Source organism: Pinus tabuliformis, chromosome 8 (assembly GCF_031772625.1).
Source record: "Pinus tabuliformis cultivar Carrire ecotype Pingquan chromosome 8, CPIR1, whole genome shotgun sequence".
NCBI classification, from domain to species: Eukaryota; Viridiplantae; Streptophyta; class Pinopsida; order Pinales; family Pinaceae; genus Pinus; species Pinus tabuliformis.
The window spans coordinates 764,454,857-764,471,718 of NC_142294.1; the positions used below are offsets into that span (position 1 = coordinate 764,454,857).

At 34.9% G+C, this 16,862-nt stretch overlaps 1 protein-coding gene across 1 annotated transcript in view; it reads left to right on the plus strand.

Moving 5' to 3' along the window:
• The first annotated feature begins 1,396 nt into the window (after window positions 1-1,396).
• SPP (signal peptide peptidase) overlaps window positions 1,397-16,862 on the plus strand; it is a 32,156-nt gene continuing 16,690 nt past the window's right edge. The window contains exons 1-8 of the mRNA XM_089372818.1: window positions 1,397-1,620; window positions 6,638-6,753; window positions 6,891-7,042; window positions 7,305-7,390; window positions 9,648-9,775; window positions 10,747-10,797; window positions 11,255-11,341; window positions 11,500-11,569. Coding sequence (XP_089228944.1) covers window positions 1,581-1,620; window positions 6,638-6,753; window positions 6,891-7,042; window positions 7,305-7,390; window positions 9,648-9,775; window positions 10,747-10,797; window positions 11,255-11,341; window positions 11,500-11,569 — 730 coding nt within the window. The 5' untranslated portion in view covers window positions 1,397-1,580. The remainder of the gene's footprint in view (window positions 1,621-6,637; window positions 6,754-6,890; window positions 7,043-7,304; window positions 7,391-9,647; window positions 9,776-10,746; window positions 10,798-11,254; window positions 11,342-11,499; window positions 11,570-16,862) is intronic.

The following is a 16,862-nucleotide window of genomic DNA, read 5'->3' on the forward strand; positions in this document are numbered from 1 at the left end:
CCAAACTTCGACTCCTTTAGATGACTGCAATTTGCTCCTTGCTGCAACAAAGTTTGCCCTAATTTCTTCGCACGTGTGGGATAATGTGGCCCAAAATCAGACTTCAAAACTTCAATCTCTCTTTCTTGAAATTTGCTTGCCCTTTAGACTTCTTTCTCCTTATGATCAAACTTCTTCTCTTGCTTGATCGAATGTGTTGTATGCCTCCTTCAAATGAGGTTGAATGCTCTTATATATAAGCTTCCAAGGGGTATGAATTACCCTTGAAGAAGTCGACTTGGTTTTGGAGGGGTCTAATGAATATGATAATGACTCTTTTGACTCTTTAGCTTTTTGACAAACCCTAGAAGCACACAATGGGTGCTTTGACCTAGAAATAAATTGACCTTGAACATGAAACCCATTCTAAAATAATAATAATTTTTTATTTTCTCTTTACATCAAATACATAAAATCAATAGTACATATAATATTATGAAGACCAAACCTAATTACATATCATCAAATATCTAAAATCAATAATACATGTAATATTACGAAAACCAAACCTAATTACATATTTCAACATACTATTTCTACCACTCCTTGATTAAATAACTCCATATTCATTTCTTTATATTAATATATTTAATAACAAAATTTTATAATTTATAACCAATCATATTACAAAATTCTCATCCCATAAATTAAATAGTTATTGCAAAAAAGCTTTATTTATTTAAACATTTCAACTCCATTATAAGTATAAAAACAATTTCATACCAATCAACACATTATCTTATCATATCATAAGAAAGTTAAGAGTACATCAATACTTTTTATCATTACATAAAAAATTGTCAAATTTTATGAAAATAACCTTTAACATAAATATAATCCTAATGCATTTCATTTAAACATTTTAACTCCACTACAAGTATAAAAGCAATTTAATACTAATCAACACATTATCTTATCATATTATAAGAAAGTTAAAAGTACATCTATACTTTTTATCATTAAATAAAAATTTGTAAAATTTTATGAAAATAACCTCTAACATGAATATAATCCTAATACATTATGAATAATCAAGATATACGATATAGATCACACAAATCTCAAATCAATAATAAATATAACTTGTTTTATATCTATCTTTTATTTATGTATATATTTTTGAAACTATAAAATTTAATAATTATAATATTTATAAAAACATTAATGATAATTTCAAACATGGTTGATTTAAATTTTTTCAAAGCAGAGTACACGAAATCGTTTTCCAAAATATTAATTATTACTTTGATATCATCTCGTCATATCCCAAACCAAACCATGGTTACTGCACAAAAATATGAATCTATATCTAGTTTGACGGCAAAATTAAATTACGTTGAAATGTACTGCAGCCCCACAAAAAGTATAAAGGGGTGGTCTATTGCGTGTAGGAAGCGTTGAATCTTGCTGTTTAGTGTCGAGATCGTCGCGTTCGAAAGCTTCTTCTGCACACATTATCTTGTTTTGCGTTTTTCATATCAAATCCAATTGAGGTGAATTTTGAATTGCCGAGGCCTGGTATCCCGGGTATTCGATCAGCCATGAGGATGAATGAGAAGCTCGCAAGTGCCGCTCTGGCAGGTATTTATTTCATATCCCACGGCCACAAGGCGAGAATTGGGGTCAGATCTGTGTAGTTGGTCCTTTGATTAAGACTCTTTTGCATGTTTCTTTAGATAAAGTTCGTAGTTCTCTCGGGGTTTTTGAGGCTTTTCAGATGGGTTTATGGGTTTTTATATTTCACGGTTAGCGATTTTTCTAGGTTATTTTATTTTATTTCTTGGGGCTTTAAGTGTCTGATGCAGTAATTTTAAAGATTTTTCGCAGCTTGATCTGGGAGGAGTCCCTGGTTCATGTATTCTTTTAATTCCCTATTAAGGGTTTTGTTTAGTCTATAATTGTGGGTTAATTTTTCCAATTGATTGTGTGATTTATGACTGGGAGAATCCTTATTTTTGATGGGAGTGTTAAATTTTGTCTGGAAGATGAATCTAGCAGCATAGCAACTTATGCTCATTTTTGGTATGGTGTCGCATTGCACGCTTCTTGGAATGGTCAAATTTCACGAAGTCTTGTCCCATTTGTCAATGTATCCGGCATTCCAGGCCAATTTTAACGATTACTGCAGTTTTTGAAGATTTTATTTATTATGATTTGAAACACCAGCATTGTATATACATGCGCTCTTACTTAATTTGTGAGCATGGTTGAGGGCCATTGGATCAGACTGCAGTTGTACCATGGCTTTTCAGTGATAGTATAGACCTGCTTTTACTGCATTTTGGTTGTTTATCTTATGTGTTTTAGGGTCATTACCTTTTATTCTGTTTCATGCCCAGTTCCGAGTACTTATCCTAGTTGACTCTGCTGGTCTGTCCATTTCTCAATCTATAATCACTTAGTGCAGTGAAAGGTTTAATAGATAATAATCTCGTGGTAATTTCTTGGTTGTTTATCTTATGTGTTTTAGGGTCATTACTTTTTATTCTGTTTCATGCCCAGTTCCGAGTACTTATCCTAGTTGACTCTGCTGGTCTGTCCATTTCTCAATCTATAATCACTTAGTGCAGTGAAACGTTTAATAGATAATAATCTTGTGGTAATTTCTGTTACTAGTCATGCATCGACCGCTCCGTAACTGGGCAGCTAACAGTGCATTACTACTATCATGGGTAGCGACTAAATAGAATCCCAATTATGCATCCGATACAAATATGGAGTTTGCATGTACCATGCTCAATACTGTAACATTGGTATCAGGGAAATGCCGGTTGCTGGACAATAATTATAATCTGGAGTCCAGATATCAAAGGTTTTCTGCTTGAAGTATCAGCATAAATAATTTATGAACTCCCATGCTGCATGGAGATGCACCCATTATTGTAATTTCTCCCTCTGGCTTTCTTTAGTTTGGGTGGAGCAGCCCCTTTTTTGCCCAAGCCTTCGGGGGGCAGCCCTAGTGCTCGTCCTGGTAGAGATAAGGCCGTATTTTAATTTGATGCAGGAATCATTCTTTTTACTAACAAATGCCGACTTAAATTGTTTTTTAAGCTTGGGGTGCATTTCGTTCATATATATATATATATAGTATATACATATAAAGGCCTTTTAAAGGCCTTTTGTCTATGATATGAAGATTGTTTCCTTTTCATATATCCACCTTTATTTCCTTTTGCTCTTCCAAAAGAGTGAATTAAAGCTTCTTGGTTTAGTTTTTCGTTGCAATATTTGTCCTGTATTCAGTCAGAACTTTAGTCTTGTATGTTAAATAATCTATCTTACATATAACAGTACATGTGGGTGATCTGGATTATAATCACTGCGGAACCTATCCTGTAATTCTTTCCTGTGAATTGCTTTCTAAGTTTTCAGTGTAAAGGTTGCAGCTCTTTACAAAACTGTTTCACATTTTCTTTTTAAACTACAGGATCTTAACAATGCAGGTGTTTTCATCGAAAATGAAAATGAAATAAAGTTTGCCAAAGGAATATATCGTTTCATGTAGGCAGTATGCATCTAAGCCTCCTCAGGCAGTGTCAAAAGATGTTCAATAAATATTAAGTAATAATAATTTTATTATCTAAAAGAAACATAGGTGTTTATGACAATTATAATGTCAAAATAGTAAAATACTTGCAAATCGGTGAAAAGATATTTTTGTTTTGTTGTTCTTTTCTTTCTGTCTGTTTGGTTTTATACGTCTGTAGTTTGATTCACTGTTCTTATTATGATCAGGTAGCACCTCCATCGTTCGAATTTCATTTTGACGCCCTTCTCTAAGGTCATTTTAAACCATGTATTTTTGTTCATAATGGTTGTTGTTATTGCATGCTTGCATGTTCACTGTCATTCTCTAGAGTATCCCAGCCATTTTGCTTTAAAGATCTTTCTTGCAGCATTTGCGTTTAATTGAGATGGTGTAACCCAGAGTCAGCCTTGGCTTTGAGTTAATATTCCCAGTGAATCTGTTACCATTAATTTCCTCTATCCCTTAGTATATTATATTGCTAACAGTGTATTGAAACAGAATATATACCTGTTGTGCTTTTGTGTTTAGTGATGTGTTAAGAATTGGGCCTTATACCTTTTAGATGGTTGTCACCAAAATGAATGTTGTTACTGTGTGCTTTCTATCAGATGGTCTTTTTGAGCGCATTCAGTGACATGCTCTAGAGTACATAAGCAATTTTGTTGGAAGGATCTTATTGGCAACATTTATATTGAATTCAGATGGTGTGTTCCGAAGCCACCTTTGGTTTTGGATTATTCTTCACACTGAATCTTTTGCAATTTATTGTCTGTATCCCTATAGTATATTATAGTATACTACAAGATAAACTTGATTCGGTTTTTGCTTGTAGCATATTATACTGCTAACAATTTAGTGAAACAGAAAGTATATGCACTTTGGGCTTTTCCACCTTTGAGAAGGTACTCATATTTCTGCTTATCTGGGACCTTCTTGTATTGAGCTGTGTATTTTTTTATGTAGTAAAATTATTTTATATTTATTAATATGTTAGGAAGGTAGAAATGTTTTCTTTGATTCATAATTTTCTGTTATGAAATTTCTTCACAAATTTTGTTCTGAGATTTTATTTTTAATTAGTTTAAACTGGTTCTGGTGAATATTTGTATTCAAGGTGGCCAAAAATGGCAAAAAGATTACATGGTGCTATTACTTACAAACAATCTCAGCAGCATCTACATCAAGATTTACCTTTCTTTTATCACATTCATATGTTTTTTCAAGCCTTTCTGCTACTACAGAAACACTAACATTTTGGGTATATATTTGCAAAACATAATAAAAATGTTAGTTAATGATTTTTGAATTTTTCTGTGAGGAATTTGATTTGACTGCTTTCCAATTTCCTCCACTTTTACTTGCTCCTCCAATGTCTTGAGACCTGCTGGGACGTGGTTTCTGAGAGAGGATCCTTGCATATTTGTTGGACAGAGCATGTCAACCTGTAGCACTCATCTTCAATTTCTGAGATTTTTCTCCCATACCATTATTTTGTCATGTTGATCTTGCTGCTGCTTTTCCAGTCTGTGGATAAGGAAGAGTACGGTTCCATGGAGCCCCCCCAAACCAAGAGGTTGACCACTGTTTCTGCAAAGGCAAAGGCACTGAATGGAGCAGAAAACAAGCTGACACATGGACAAAGACTACCCAAAACACAAGCTCAAACTCCACCAACAAGGAAATGGAAGTCAAAGCTGAAGGCGGATTGGATAAATTCTTCATTAACAAATTTGTCCCTATATTCCAATCCGTACTTTTGACATCTGCACACCATTAATACCATCCACTTGGTCCATTGATCTATAAACCATTATCATAAATGCTTGAAGGTGAAACTTAGGAATGATAGAATTGCTAATTACCCCATTTTCTTATAAAGATTTCTTGGGGCAAAGCAGAAGCTTCATTGGCAATCCATCATCTCTACCATTGAGCTGTCTTGGGACATGAAAAAAATGGGACTTTGGCTAAAACCTTAAATAGCTTTATGTTTCGGAAATGTTCGCTGCTAGCTGGGAGTTTTTGGTAAGTTCTTGATGAGTCAGACTTTATTACTATCCTGGAGTTACAAATGACCACCAGATTGCTTATTCCGAGGCTAATTGCCATAGACGTTGAAATAGGAAAAATACCCTCTTAGGACTGAAAAAAATGTGAATTTGGCCAAAACCTTAGATAGCTTTATGATTTTGGAAATGATCGCTGCTAGCTGGGAGTTTTTGGTAAGTTCTTCATGAGTCAGACTTTATTACTATCCTTGAGTTATAAATGACCACCAGATCACTTATTCTGAAGCTGATTGCGATAGATAGACCTTGAAATAGGAAATATGCCTATGCTTGATTGTTTGTTGCAATTCCGAGACACCAAGTGTAGGTGGTTTCTTGATTTCTGTCAGGGTTAGATATGATCCCACATGCTTCTGTCACCCCTGGGCCCTAATTACAAATGTAATTTTAGTGAGAAATTGGTATTTGGCAACTCTGTCTAAAGAAAAGTTCAAGTTCAATATTTTTTTTAGGGAGGGAAATTAGCAGACAATTTTTTTAGAGGAAATAAGGACTTTGGGAAGAGTCCTCAAAGATGCTTTAACAAAAGAAAATATAAATAATAAGTTATCTTTATAAATGTATATTCCATACGAGGAATATACATGTTTCAGTTCTTGAGGGGACTACTCAGACTTAACAACGAGGATCTAAGCCATTACAGCAAAGCTCATCATGTCACTTGCAGGAATTCAACATTCTGCCCAACCACCTGAGATAAACCCAATTGACAATTGTTGTGAGAACCTTACTGAAATACTCTTGGTCATGCTTGAATCTTTTTTTAATGAATGATGACCTCTTTTTATTTTGTCACTTCAAAGAGCACTTGTATATTTTGGTACTGGAAATGTTGTTTGTATGTTCTTCTGAATTTTATCGCTTCCATCTTCTGTATCTCCTGAACCTGGTAGTTATGCTTTGAATGTATCCTCTCAGTGGAGTTATAATTTGAGGCAAATTTTTATTTGACAAAATTTGCACCTACAGTAAATAATTTATTTTGTTGTGTATATTGCAGTTTTATCAGTGGCACCACTTGTTGTAAATGTGAATCCAAACCTGAATGTAGTCTTGACAGCATGCCTTACTGTGTATGTTGGTTGCTATCGTTCTGTCAAGCCTGCACCACCTTCAGTAAGTGAATATACAAATTGATCATTGTTCTTTGTTTTTATCCCCATCTTTTGTTGTAAAGAGTGTAAGCTGGGAGAATAAATGGGTTCATTTATTTGTTTGATTTCCTGCAATTGATGTGTTGCTTTGTTGCGCAGGAGACCATGTCAAAGGAGCATGCAATGCGCTTTCCTCTGATTGGAAGTGTTGTGCTTGTTTCACTATTCTTGCTGTTCAAGTTCTTATCAAAAGACTTGGTCAATGCCATTCTCACAAGTTACTTTTTCGTTCTTGGGATAATTGCATTATCGTATGTTTTTAAACCTGAGTCAATTATGGTAGTATCGTTCTTTTGGCTAATTTTCTTGTTTAATATGTGTTAAGAGAGTTCATCAGTGCCAATTTCATGAGTTTTTTTAGTGCTAACAACGATTGCACATTGTTTTTTCCCAACTCATACATCACTTTTGCATTAGTTATTAGTTTAGTGGCATTGACAGTTGCATTGATCTTATGGAACATTATTTTGCAGTTTTACAGTAAAAGATTTAATGTTGTTTTCTCACGTACAGAGCCACATTGTTACCTGCTATTGAGCGTTTTCTGCCAAAGAAGTGGAATGAGTCACCAATAAACTGCCATCTTCCATATTTTAAATGTAAGAGCCTACTCATATGCCCTTCATTAGACTCTTTTCCTCAAGTATCTGTGTAAAAGCAATAATTGTGTGAAGTTTCAGTATTTACAAAGTAGGAAGCTGTTTATTCAACAAACTATTGTATTATTTCAATATTATGAAAGCAATGGAACGATAACATTTTTAATGGACTATTTTAAACAACTATATTTCTAATTGTTTTTTTATCTATAAATAGTCCAAAATGGAAAAATGCCTGTTTATATATTAGAAATATATTTTGCAATGGAATACACATCCCAGGGAAACCCTTGGGGCACCCTTTTTTTCGTTTCTTTTTATTTCAAGAATGGTACTGAGGATAAACCAGCTTGTTGCAGTTTTGGAAACCTAACCCAGCGGGGGTGTCGAGTGAGGGCCAAGGCCCAATAATATTCACAGAGGCTGCATGCCTAGGGACTTGACACCAAAACCTTTTGCTATTAAAATTTAATTTGCAGCACTCAACTCGAGTAACTCACTGGGCTAAAATGCCTGAAAATCTGTAGTCCAAAATGACAAAATGCCCAAAGTAGTACATAGTTCAATGTGGCAAAATGCCCAAAATAGTATATAGTTCACATGGCAAAACACCCATAGTGTATCATCAGCAATCAAATTTTTTAATTACAATTTTTAGCCTTGAGGTGTGGCTTAAAGATTTGATTTCTTTGTTCTAGTGAACAAGTGCATAGCTTCAGTGCATGCACAAGTTTTCCCAAAAGTGATAACTACCTTGGTGTAGGTACCCCCTATGTCACAAGGTTCGACAAATTTCAACCTTGAGGTTCAAAATTTGGTGAACCTGATTTTTCTTTTGAGATTTGGCAAATCTCATTGAACCTCATGTCACAAGTCAGTTTCATGTCACCATATGTTGCGTTGAATTCTTTTTATAATGTTATAAAAAAGAATACTATATGATGTCAAAATATTCCCCCCACCCATGTAACAAACCACCCCACTCCCCAGTCCGTAGGCAAGGGTAAGATATTCTATAGGGTTCAAGGGCATACAACATGAAGGCTTGAAGCCAACATGTCATTTGCAAAAATTGAACCTGGGTGGGTGGGGGGTAACAATCATTCCTCCCGACCACCCGATATAAGCCCAATTGACTATTTGATGGCCGAACATATATCCAGATATAAACAGAAATCTCTCTCTCTCTCTCTCTAGGAAGAGGGATATGAGATTTACACAATATATGAAAGCTGCTATATAAAGATAAAAAGAGAGATATACCAGATTCCAATATAAATAGAAATATCACACAGACACACACACGATTTACATAGAAATGTTGTCACAATGCAAATAGATGTACCTTAACAATATCAAAATTTTGTTTCAACACCTAGATTTCCATAAACTCTGAATTCTGATTTCTACTGAGTTTTTTCCTCCTGTTGCTTGATAGATTTTGGTGGTGCTTGATAGATTTTAGTTAAGAGGGATTAGCTTGTATCTAATCATGTTCTGATAATGCTTTGGTAGTGTAAGGGTTGTATGCATGGTAGCAGGATGTGGTTAAAAAGGCTAAAAGCATAGATATACAGGCTCTAGGAACTTTGATGATGACCAGCAGTTAATATACATCTCTACATCTAAACCCTTGAATATCACAAAATGCAGATGAACACCCAACGGGGCTGACTCTAGCACAGAACATAGGGGTCTTTGGTATTAATGGAATTGTGTGATTTGAACTGTCAGAGCATTGATGATGACCAGCAGTCGACATACTTCTACATTTAAAATTATTGAATATCACAAAATGCAGATGACTTCTCTAAGGCCATTGATGATGAGAATCCGTTAATATACTTCTACGTGTAAAAGCCTTGAATATCACAAAATGCAGATGAACAAGCAATGGGGGTGACTCTGGCACAGAACCTAGCAATTTTTGGTATTCATGGAATTGTGTGATTTGAACTGTCAGAAAATCGTATATTTGTAAATGATACTAATTGTCGAGCCAAATTATTCACTGCTACTTTGTTTTCATTCTTTTATTTAGTGTACTGCTTTGGTTGTAAAAACAAGAGAACGGAGGTGGGAGGGTAGTTGCCGAGTTCATGAGTTTTTTTCTTTTTCTTTTCATAATATTGAATTCAAAATGATGAGCAGAATCGTTTATTTCATATAACAACGATCAAGTTGTGGCATGTTTGCTATTTGTACAATATATGGTTAGTTACCCATCTAATATCTTGTGCAATGTTCTTTTACACAGCTGTGGAAGTAGAGTTCACCAAATCACAACTTGTGGCTGCTATTCCTGGAACATTTTTTTGCACGTGGTATGCATTGAAGAAACACTGGTTAGCAAACAACGTTTTGGGATTGGCATTTTGTATACAGGTTTGTATAGCTAGCATGTTTAAATAATTTTTATGTGAATGTCGGTATAAATATGGTTTGAAAGTTTAATGATTTAGTTTAGTGCTTCTAATTTCATTGATAACATGCCTCTACAAGTTAATACTGAAGTTTGAACAGAGTTTGTAATTATTTTAAATATTGTCAAAGGCTGGAAGCAATACAGTGTTTAATTTCCAGATTTAGTACCATTCTCAAATCTATGGGGTGAGGATAAAATTTGTGAAGATGCGCTGGCTCTCACTGTATCTATATATGCATGTGTGTGTGTGTGGTGTTTTCGATGAAAACTTCATCATGAAATCCCTTCAAGCACTTCCTCACATTTTGTGAATGTTGGCCGGGGCAATGCTGTAAGCATACAACATGTATGCCTAATGTGGAAGGACCTAGGTTGATTCAACATTGTGACCTTCTTTGCCAATATGGCTTTGGCATGGGAAGTCAAACCACTTAAAGCTAACCCTCGGGGTCACACACACACACATATTTGCCAAGTTACATATCCAGGGTCCCAGGGTAAAGCCCTTACAATGATATACTTGTTAAGTGCTGAGCATGTCACTTGTGGGAATTGAACTTGGCTAAACTCAATTAACCACACACACACACACACACATAGGCAGCGAGGATAATAACACCAGCTTGGTTGGGTTTATTGTTATCACCACAGGTTAATAGCTGAGCACTCCCTGCTTGATGATTTTTATTCTCCCCCCTCTAAAATTGGGTTCTTAGTTACTATTATCAGTCATTTGGGTTACTGAAAAATAAAGCATCAGAATCTAATGGGTGAAATATCAATAAATCATTGGATAACACTTTAAATTGCAATTTCTTATCACTCCATTATTATATTGGCAAGTCCTTAGATAGTACCTTAGTGGCTTTTGAATTTTTGGTTTGAAATGTATTAGATATTCATGATTTTCTAATGTTCCTATTTTGTGCAGGGTATTGAGATGTTATCTCTTGGATCCTTCAAAACTGGGGCTATCCTCTTGGTAACTTCTTCATCCCTATATCGTTCATCACTTTTAAGTTTTAGTGATTGCTTTTCAAGTTTTACATAATCCTAGCGATGTTTTTATTTGAAGACAGCTCAATATTACACTAGTGGCCAGGGTGGTTGTACACCGGAAAAGGAAAAGATGATAGGAAAAAACTGCCTGAATGAATAATAATTTAAAAATATCCACAGAATAAAATGTCAATTCAAATGATCAATTTTTCCACAGCTGTGGTTTACTGATTTTTCAAATCTTTAATTAATAATGTTGTTCTGCCAATCTGCTTAACATTTCCTATTGAAATACTGTTGTGACATGTGTACTACATACCTGTGAAATGCAGCTTATAGTAGTGAGGCCGGAAAATGATATTAGCTTTAAACACTCACTAAATTTTTTCATGCTGACCTTATGTGATGGAATCTTAACTGTTGTTTGTGTGTATTTTTAGGCAGGACTCTTTGTATATGATATTTTTTGGGTATTCTTCACTCCAGTGATGGTTAGTGTAGCCAAGTCCTTTGATGCTCCCATTAAGGTTAGTTCATATTCTCTTAGTTTCCATGTTTTTCTCCCCTTGCTGTTTTTGAGATAAATTTATTTTTAGGTAGGGAGAGCACCAGATAAAATTTTTGTAAGCTTTGAAATCTCTTCTCATTTCAATTAACTTAGTTATTTTAAAAAACTTTATTACAGCTACTATTTCCCACAGCAGATGCAGCCCGGCCTTATTCTATGCTTGGGCTTGGTGATATTGTTATTCCAGGTAAATTGGTGCAAATCTGGTTTCTCTTTCATTTTTAAAACAAGTTACAGAACTTGATGATTGGTAGTTTATGGTTTTTATAAGTATGCTCAAATGGCCGTTTCCATGAAAGATAAATTCCTATCGTAAAATTCTTTAAATGGGTGACTGTGTTTGGTCTTTAGTGGATATTAATATACATTTCAATTTTTAAAGAAACTGCACAAAGCTACTATAACTCGACTCATAGAGCATATCATCATCAAATGCTTGATTCCTTTTTTCCCAAGGAAAAATGGTTATTTTATTCAAGTAGAAAAGAGATCAAAGTCTGAATCTGCTACAACACTTGCAAGGTAATAGATTTAGGGAGCCTCCTATCTTCCCCATGACTTAAAAGTTTTTTAAGTTAAAAAACCTAACCTTATCAGCAAAAAAGTAGGTCTTTTCAGACCTGCCACTTTTCAAACTATTTTTTCACTGTCCAAACAGAGAAGTGACAAACAACCAGTTCAGACGTCATCAATTCACTGTCCTGATTATATTACATTATAATCCTGAATCATCCACATCACATAAGCTAAACTTTAAAACCATAATATCCTCAATTACAACCAAAGAGAAAAAGACTGAGCTGCTTCAGGTAGACTGAGCTTCACAGAGGGAAGAAATCCCATCTATGGTGTCTTTAGACAGTATGTCAGCTTCCATGTTCTGTTTTCTATACACATGCTGGAAGAAAATTGACTTGAAGCTGCTTGCAATTGCTTTAAAAGTTTAACATCATCACCAGAAATTCAGATTCATATTCAACTATTGCCTAATTCCTTTCATCCATTTGATTACTAAATTCAAGTCTCCAAAAATCTGAATAGACATAACCCTTTTCTCCATTGCAGTTTCTAGGAACAATCTCAAAGCCATTAACTCTGCATAATTGTTATAATCTAATTATTGATTCTATTGTAACACAAACACACACATCATTCTTGGATATGATAGTTGATGGAGGTCACAAAATTGGATGATAATAAATTCTTATTTTGTAAGTGGCTATGAAGGCTTGCAGAAGTGGAAAAATCTGCTAAATTGTAGTATCAGTAGAAGCCTCAGTGTCTAATTGTAATGTGAGAACAATTGCAACATCAAGTTTTAATGCCTTTTCAGATTGCAAGGTAAAGTTATTTAGTAAATCAAAGATGTAAGCCAACATCAATGTGGCGAGATATGTAAGTCTAAAACCCAAAGGGGCAGGAGTAGTCGAAGAGCTGCAACCCAAGTCAAGGAGATGACGATTCATGTTGTATGAAATGGAAGTCCTGCAACCCTATGTTGTGAAGACATAGAACCCAAAACACATGCTTGCAGTAAAATAAAGGACCCAACATTGTATGGGAAAACATACATAGGAATCAGGATGCAACTGTGAGGAAGTCAAATGGTCAAGGCATTTTAGCTTTCTAATTTATTGGTCGGATTTGATCTAAATGAAAATCATTTAGGTATATGGATAAATGGTAACAAAAAGTTGGAAGGTTTGCAAATATGTGCAGGTTTTAGTTTGTTGTAATTCGAGCTTTGGAATAATATTTTTGTTGATACTATTCTTTTCAGAAAATTCTCAACAAATGATGTAATATATATTACCATTGCTTCTGGAATTCTTTATATTTTTGACTCTCACTTTGCTAATAAAATGTGTATTAATGTCGAACAAATGACCATAAAAAAGGTCAATGAGACTGCTAAGTGCATTTGTGTTAATATGAAAAGTGGGAGTTCAAGGGAAACCCCTATAAAAGAAATTTAATCTAAGATCTAAAGTCCAGATCTTGAGCATATAAAGCTGTAATGCTAATGTAGGAATCATCTCACTGGTGAGAATGCACAATCCTAGGGCCAAGAAGATAAATGTCACCCATGAGGAAAACTAGGAGGGGTCCTCAAGGCATTTTAGCATTGTCACTATCTCATGTAGGAGGGTGGAATGTCTCTTGTAGGAACTACAGTCTCAATATCCATGCCTCTCCTAACATTTGATGTCAAAGAAATGAATCTCTTTGTATGGATCCCTTGTCATCACGCTTTGGAGGATGCTGTTGAGTACTAACGAGCTCTGTTGCTAGTGTTGAATTAATTAACGGGCTATGTTGTAGGAATCGACCCCCAACTTAGCATACCCATACCAGAAACACTCAGAAACATGAAATGTGGCCAAAATACCTATATGGCATTTCCTTAAAACCTAGTAAACTGATTTACAATCTTCTAAGTATAAAAACCTAGAAACACAAACAACTGATATTTTGGAAATTTAAATCACAAATACACTCGAGTTTTTTAACTTAACATGCACAACCGAAAATGAATCAGAAGACAAACACATCAACACATAGAACACAAGATATTCGTAGGAAACCCCAACTCTGAGGAAAACCTGCAACGCTGTGTGTCTTTTATTTTCTTCAGTGAAAGGGTTTTTCTTTTGAGAATTACAAGGGAGAAAATTTGCACTGGATCTACCAAACCTCTGCGCTTGTGAGCGCAAATATGCTTTCTTGTGTGCACATGTGAATGGATAAACTGCATTGGGGCTGTAAGAGCTTGACCCTCACTCGATTTCTTCTGTTCAGATGCTAAGTCACTGCGAACTGCTGAAACCCTCAACTCTTGAGTCTTCCTTTGCTGATCTGACACACATTACTCGTGTTCGATTGACTTGCCACCAACTTGCTCTATCTCCTCTTATAATTTCTATCTCAACCCTAATCTCCCTCTTAGTGGTTGAGAGTAAATTGTGATCAAGGGCTAAGATTAAATCATAAGGTAACTAAGGAATTTTAAATTTTTCTAAGTCTGACTTTAGGAAATAGTCAAATAAATTAATATTCTGCTAAAGTGGCTGTATTGTGGGTTCTTCTGCTAGCCTTAGCACTTCGGCAAGCAGAACCTGTACTTCTCTACTCCAATCAACAGGAGGGTGGAATGCCTTTTGTAAAAACTACAATCTTAATATTCATGCCTCTCCTAACATTTGATGTCAAAGAAATGAAGATCCTTGTATGGATCCCCTGTCCTCAAGCTTTGGAGGAAGTTGTTGAGTTAACTAATGGGCAATGCTGCTAGTGTTGAGTTAACTAACGGGCTATGTTGCAGGAATCGACCCCCAACTTGGCATACCCATACCAAAAACACCCAGAAACATGAAACGTGGCCAAAACACCGATGTGGCATTTCCTGAGCTAGAAATGCTACCAAAATGCTTGTATGGCATTTCAAATCCACCCCATTTTTTATTTTTGCTTGTGCAGGCCTCACTCAAGTGTCTAAGGGTGTTGGGCCCCTTTGATGGTAAAAAAAAATAATCTACCACTAAAATTTGTCTTTAATCACTCCACAAACTAGTTCTGTTGAAAAGGCACCTTGTTCTATTTTTGTTGATGAGGATTGAGGATTATTAGGATGTGTAATTGTACTTTTCTTTAGTTCATGTTTTATTTCATTTTCAGCACATTTAAAGGCTGATTTTGGATGTATAGCCTCATGTATAAAAGCTAATTTTGGAATCTTGGATGTATAGTCTCATGCTTAAAGGCTAGTTATGGATTTTGCATCATGTAATCATTTATGGGAGTTAATATAGTCATGGTTTTTCTTCTCAATTGTCATTTATAATAAGATAAGATAAATAATTTTATTAATGTCCAATAAATGACCAAAAAATTAGGTCAATGGGACTGAAGAAAAGTACAATCAATATGAAATTACAATGTGGGAGTGTAAGCACAATTGCTAGAAAATGCTGAAAATAACAAAGAAAAAAAGAAACAAGCAGCAGAATTGCTACAACACATGTGGCATGATAGAAAATAATCAATAGCCTGCCAAGAAAGAATGAGTGAGATAAAAATATTTGGCAATGGAACTAAAGATGTCAAGGGCTCCTGAGTATGGTGATCAATGGTGAGGGGGGGTGTTGTCGCCTAAGATGTACACCCAAGTGTGGGAAAAGTTTTCAACCCCACAAGGTATAGTCTTTAAGGCACAACCTGTCACTTATTCCCAACTCTCTCTGTTTAAGCTCTCTTCTAGGTAAGCTAGGGGGGGTAGTCCCTAAAGATGATTGTTAAAGGAAAACTTGTTGAAGACAACAAGTTCTAGGAGATAAGGGCAAGGCAATTACTTATCAATATAACTTGAATTGAGGATTAATTAACAAGTATGAAGATTAATGAACAATATTAATGTGATAGATTTCGATTAGGTCAATATGGCATCCAACAAGATAAAAGTATGAGAGACCGATGCCTTTAAATAATGCTCAAGTAAAATTATAATACTTGCAAAATAAGAAGATGATACTTCAAGTTACAAGATAAGCAATGTTGCAAGACAAGCGTTAGTATAATATGGTAACACAATATTGAAATGTGAGCAATAAGATAGAACTTGCAAGATAAATAAAACTTGTGCTTTAAAGAGATGCTCAGAAAAGATTGAACAATATCATAAACCAATGAGCAAGTAATTCAAATGGCAGGTATAAGAGAAATATAATGTAATGTTAAGATGAAATGCTCACAAATCAACAAATGCAAAATGAGACAATGTTAGATGAATGAATGTAAGATTAGACTGTGTGATGCAAGTGATCTTGGTTGATTTTAATTATATGCCTAAACTATGGTGAAAATTCCCCTCAATTCCTCAAAACTTGGTAAGGACTGAGGTGAATTGCAAGAAGGCTAGGTCGAGGAGGCGCTGAGTCCATCATTAACGATACCCACCTGGACGCCTTGACAGCCCATGTGCCTTCGTTCCTACAATGGCTCGACCACTAGAGAATTACGAGGTCACATGTTTGAACGTTTTCTCCAAACTCAAATTTATTGAATTGAATGATAATTAGGGAAGTCGGTCCTAAAATTTCTATCAACCAAGCTTATGCTTGGAGGTAAATTTTAGAGATGCAAGCCTAATCTAATATGCAAATGAAATGCAAGTGTCAATGCAATGCTTCAATGAAATATAATTAGTGCAAGATGCTTCAAAGAATGCAATACACATTCAGTTATGATTATGATAAGGACTTCGAGCACAAAAATAACAATGAGATTAGTTTTATAACAATGATCCAATGAAGCAAATAAAGATTATTCAATGAAACAAAGTGTTAGAGAAATAACACAAGTGCTTTAATGGAAATTGCTCTTAAAGTGAAATGAGTTATTAATTAGATTAAAGAATGTCACTTCACTTAATGTGTTTATTAAGACTGCCCTGCTTACGAACAAATAGAGCAAATTATGAATAT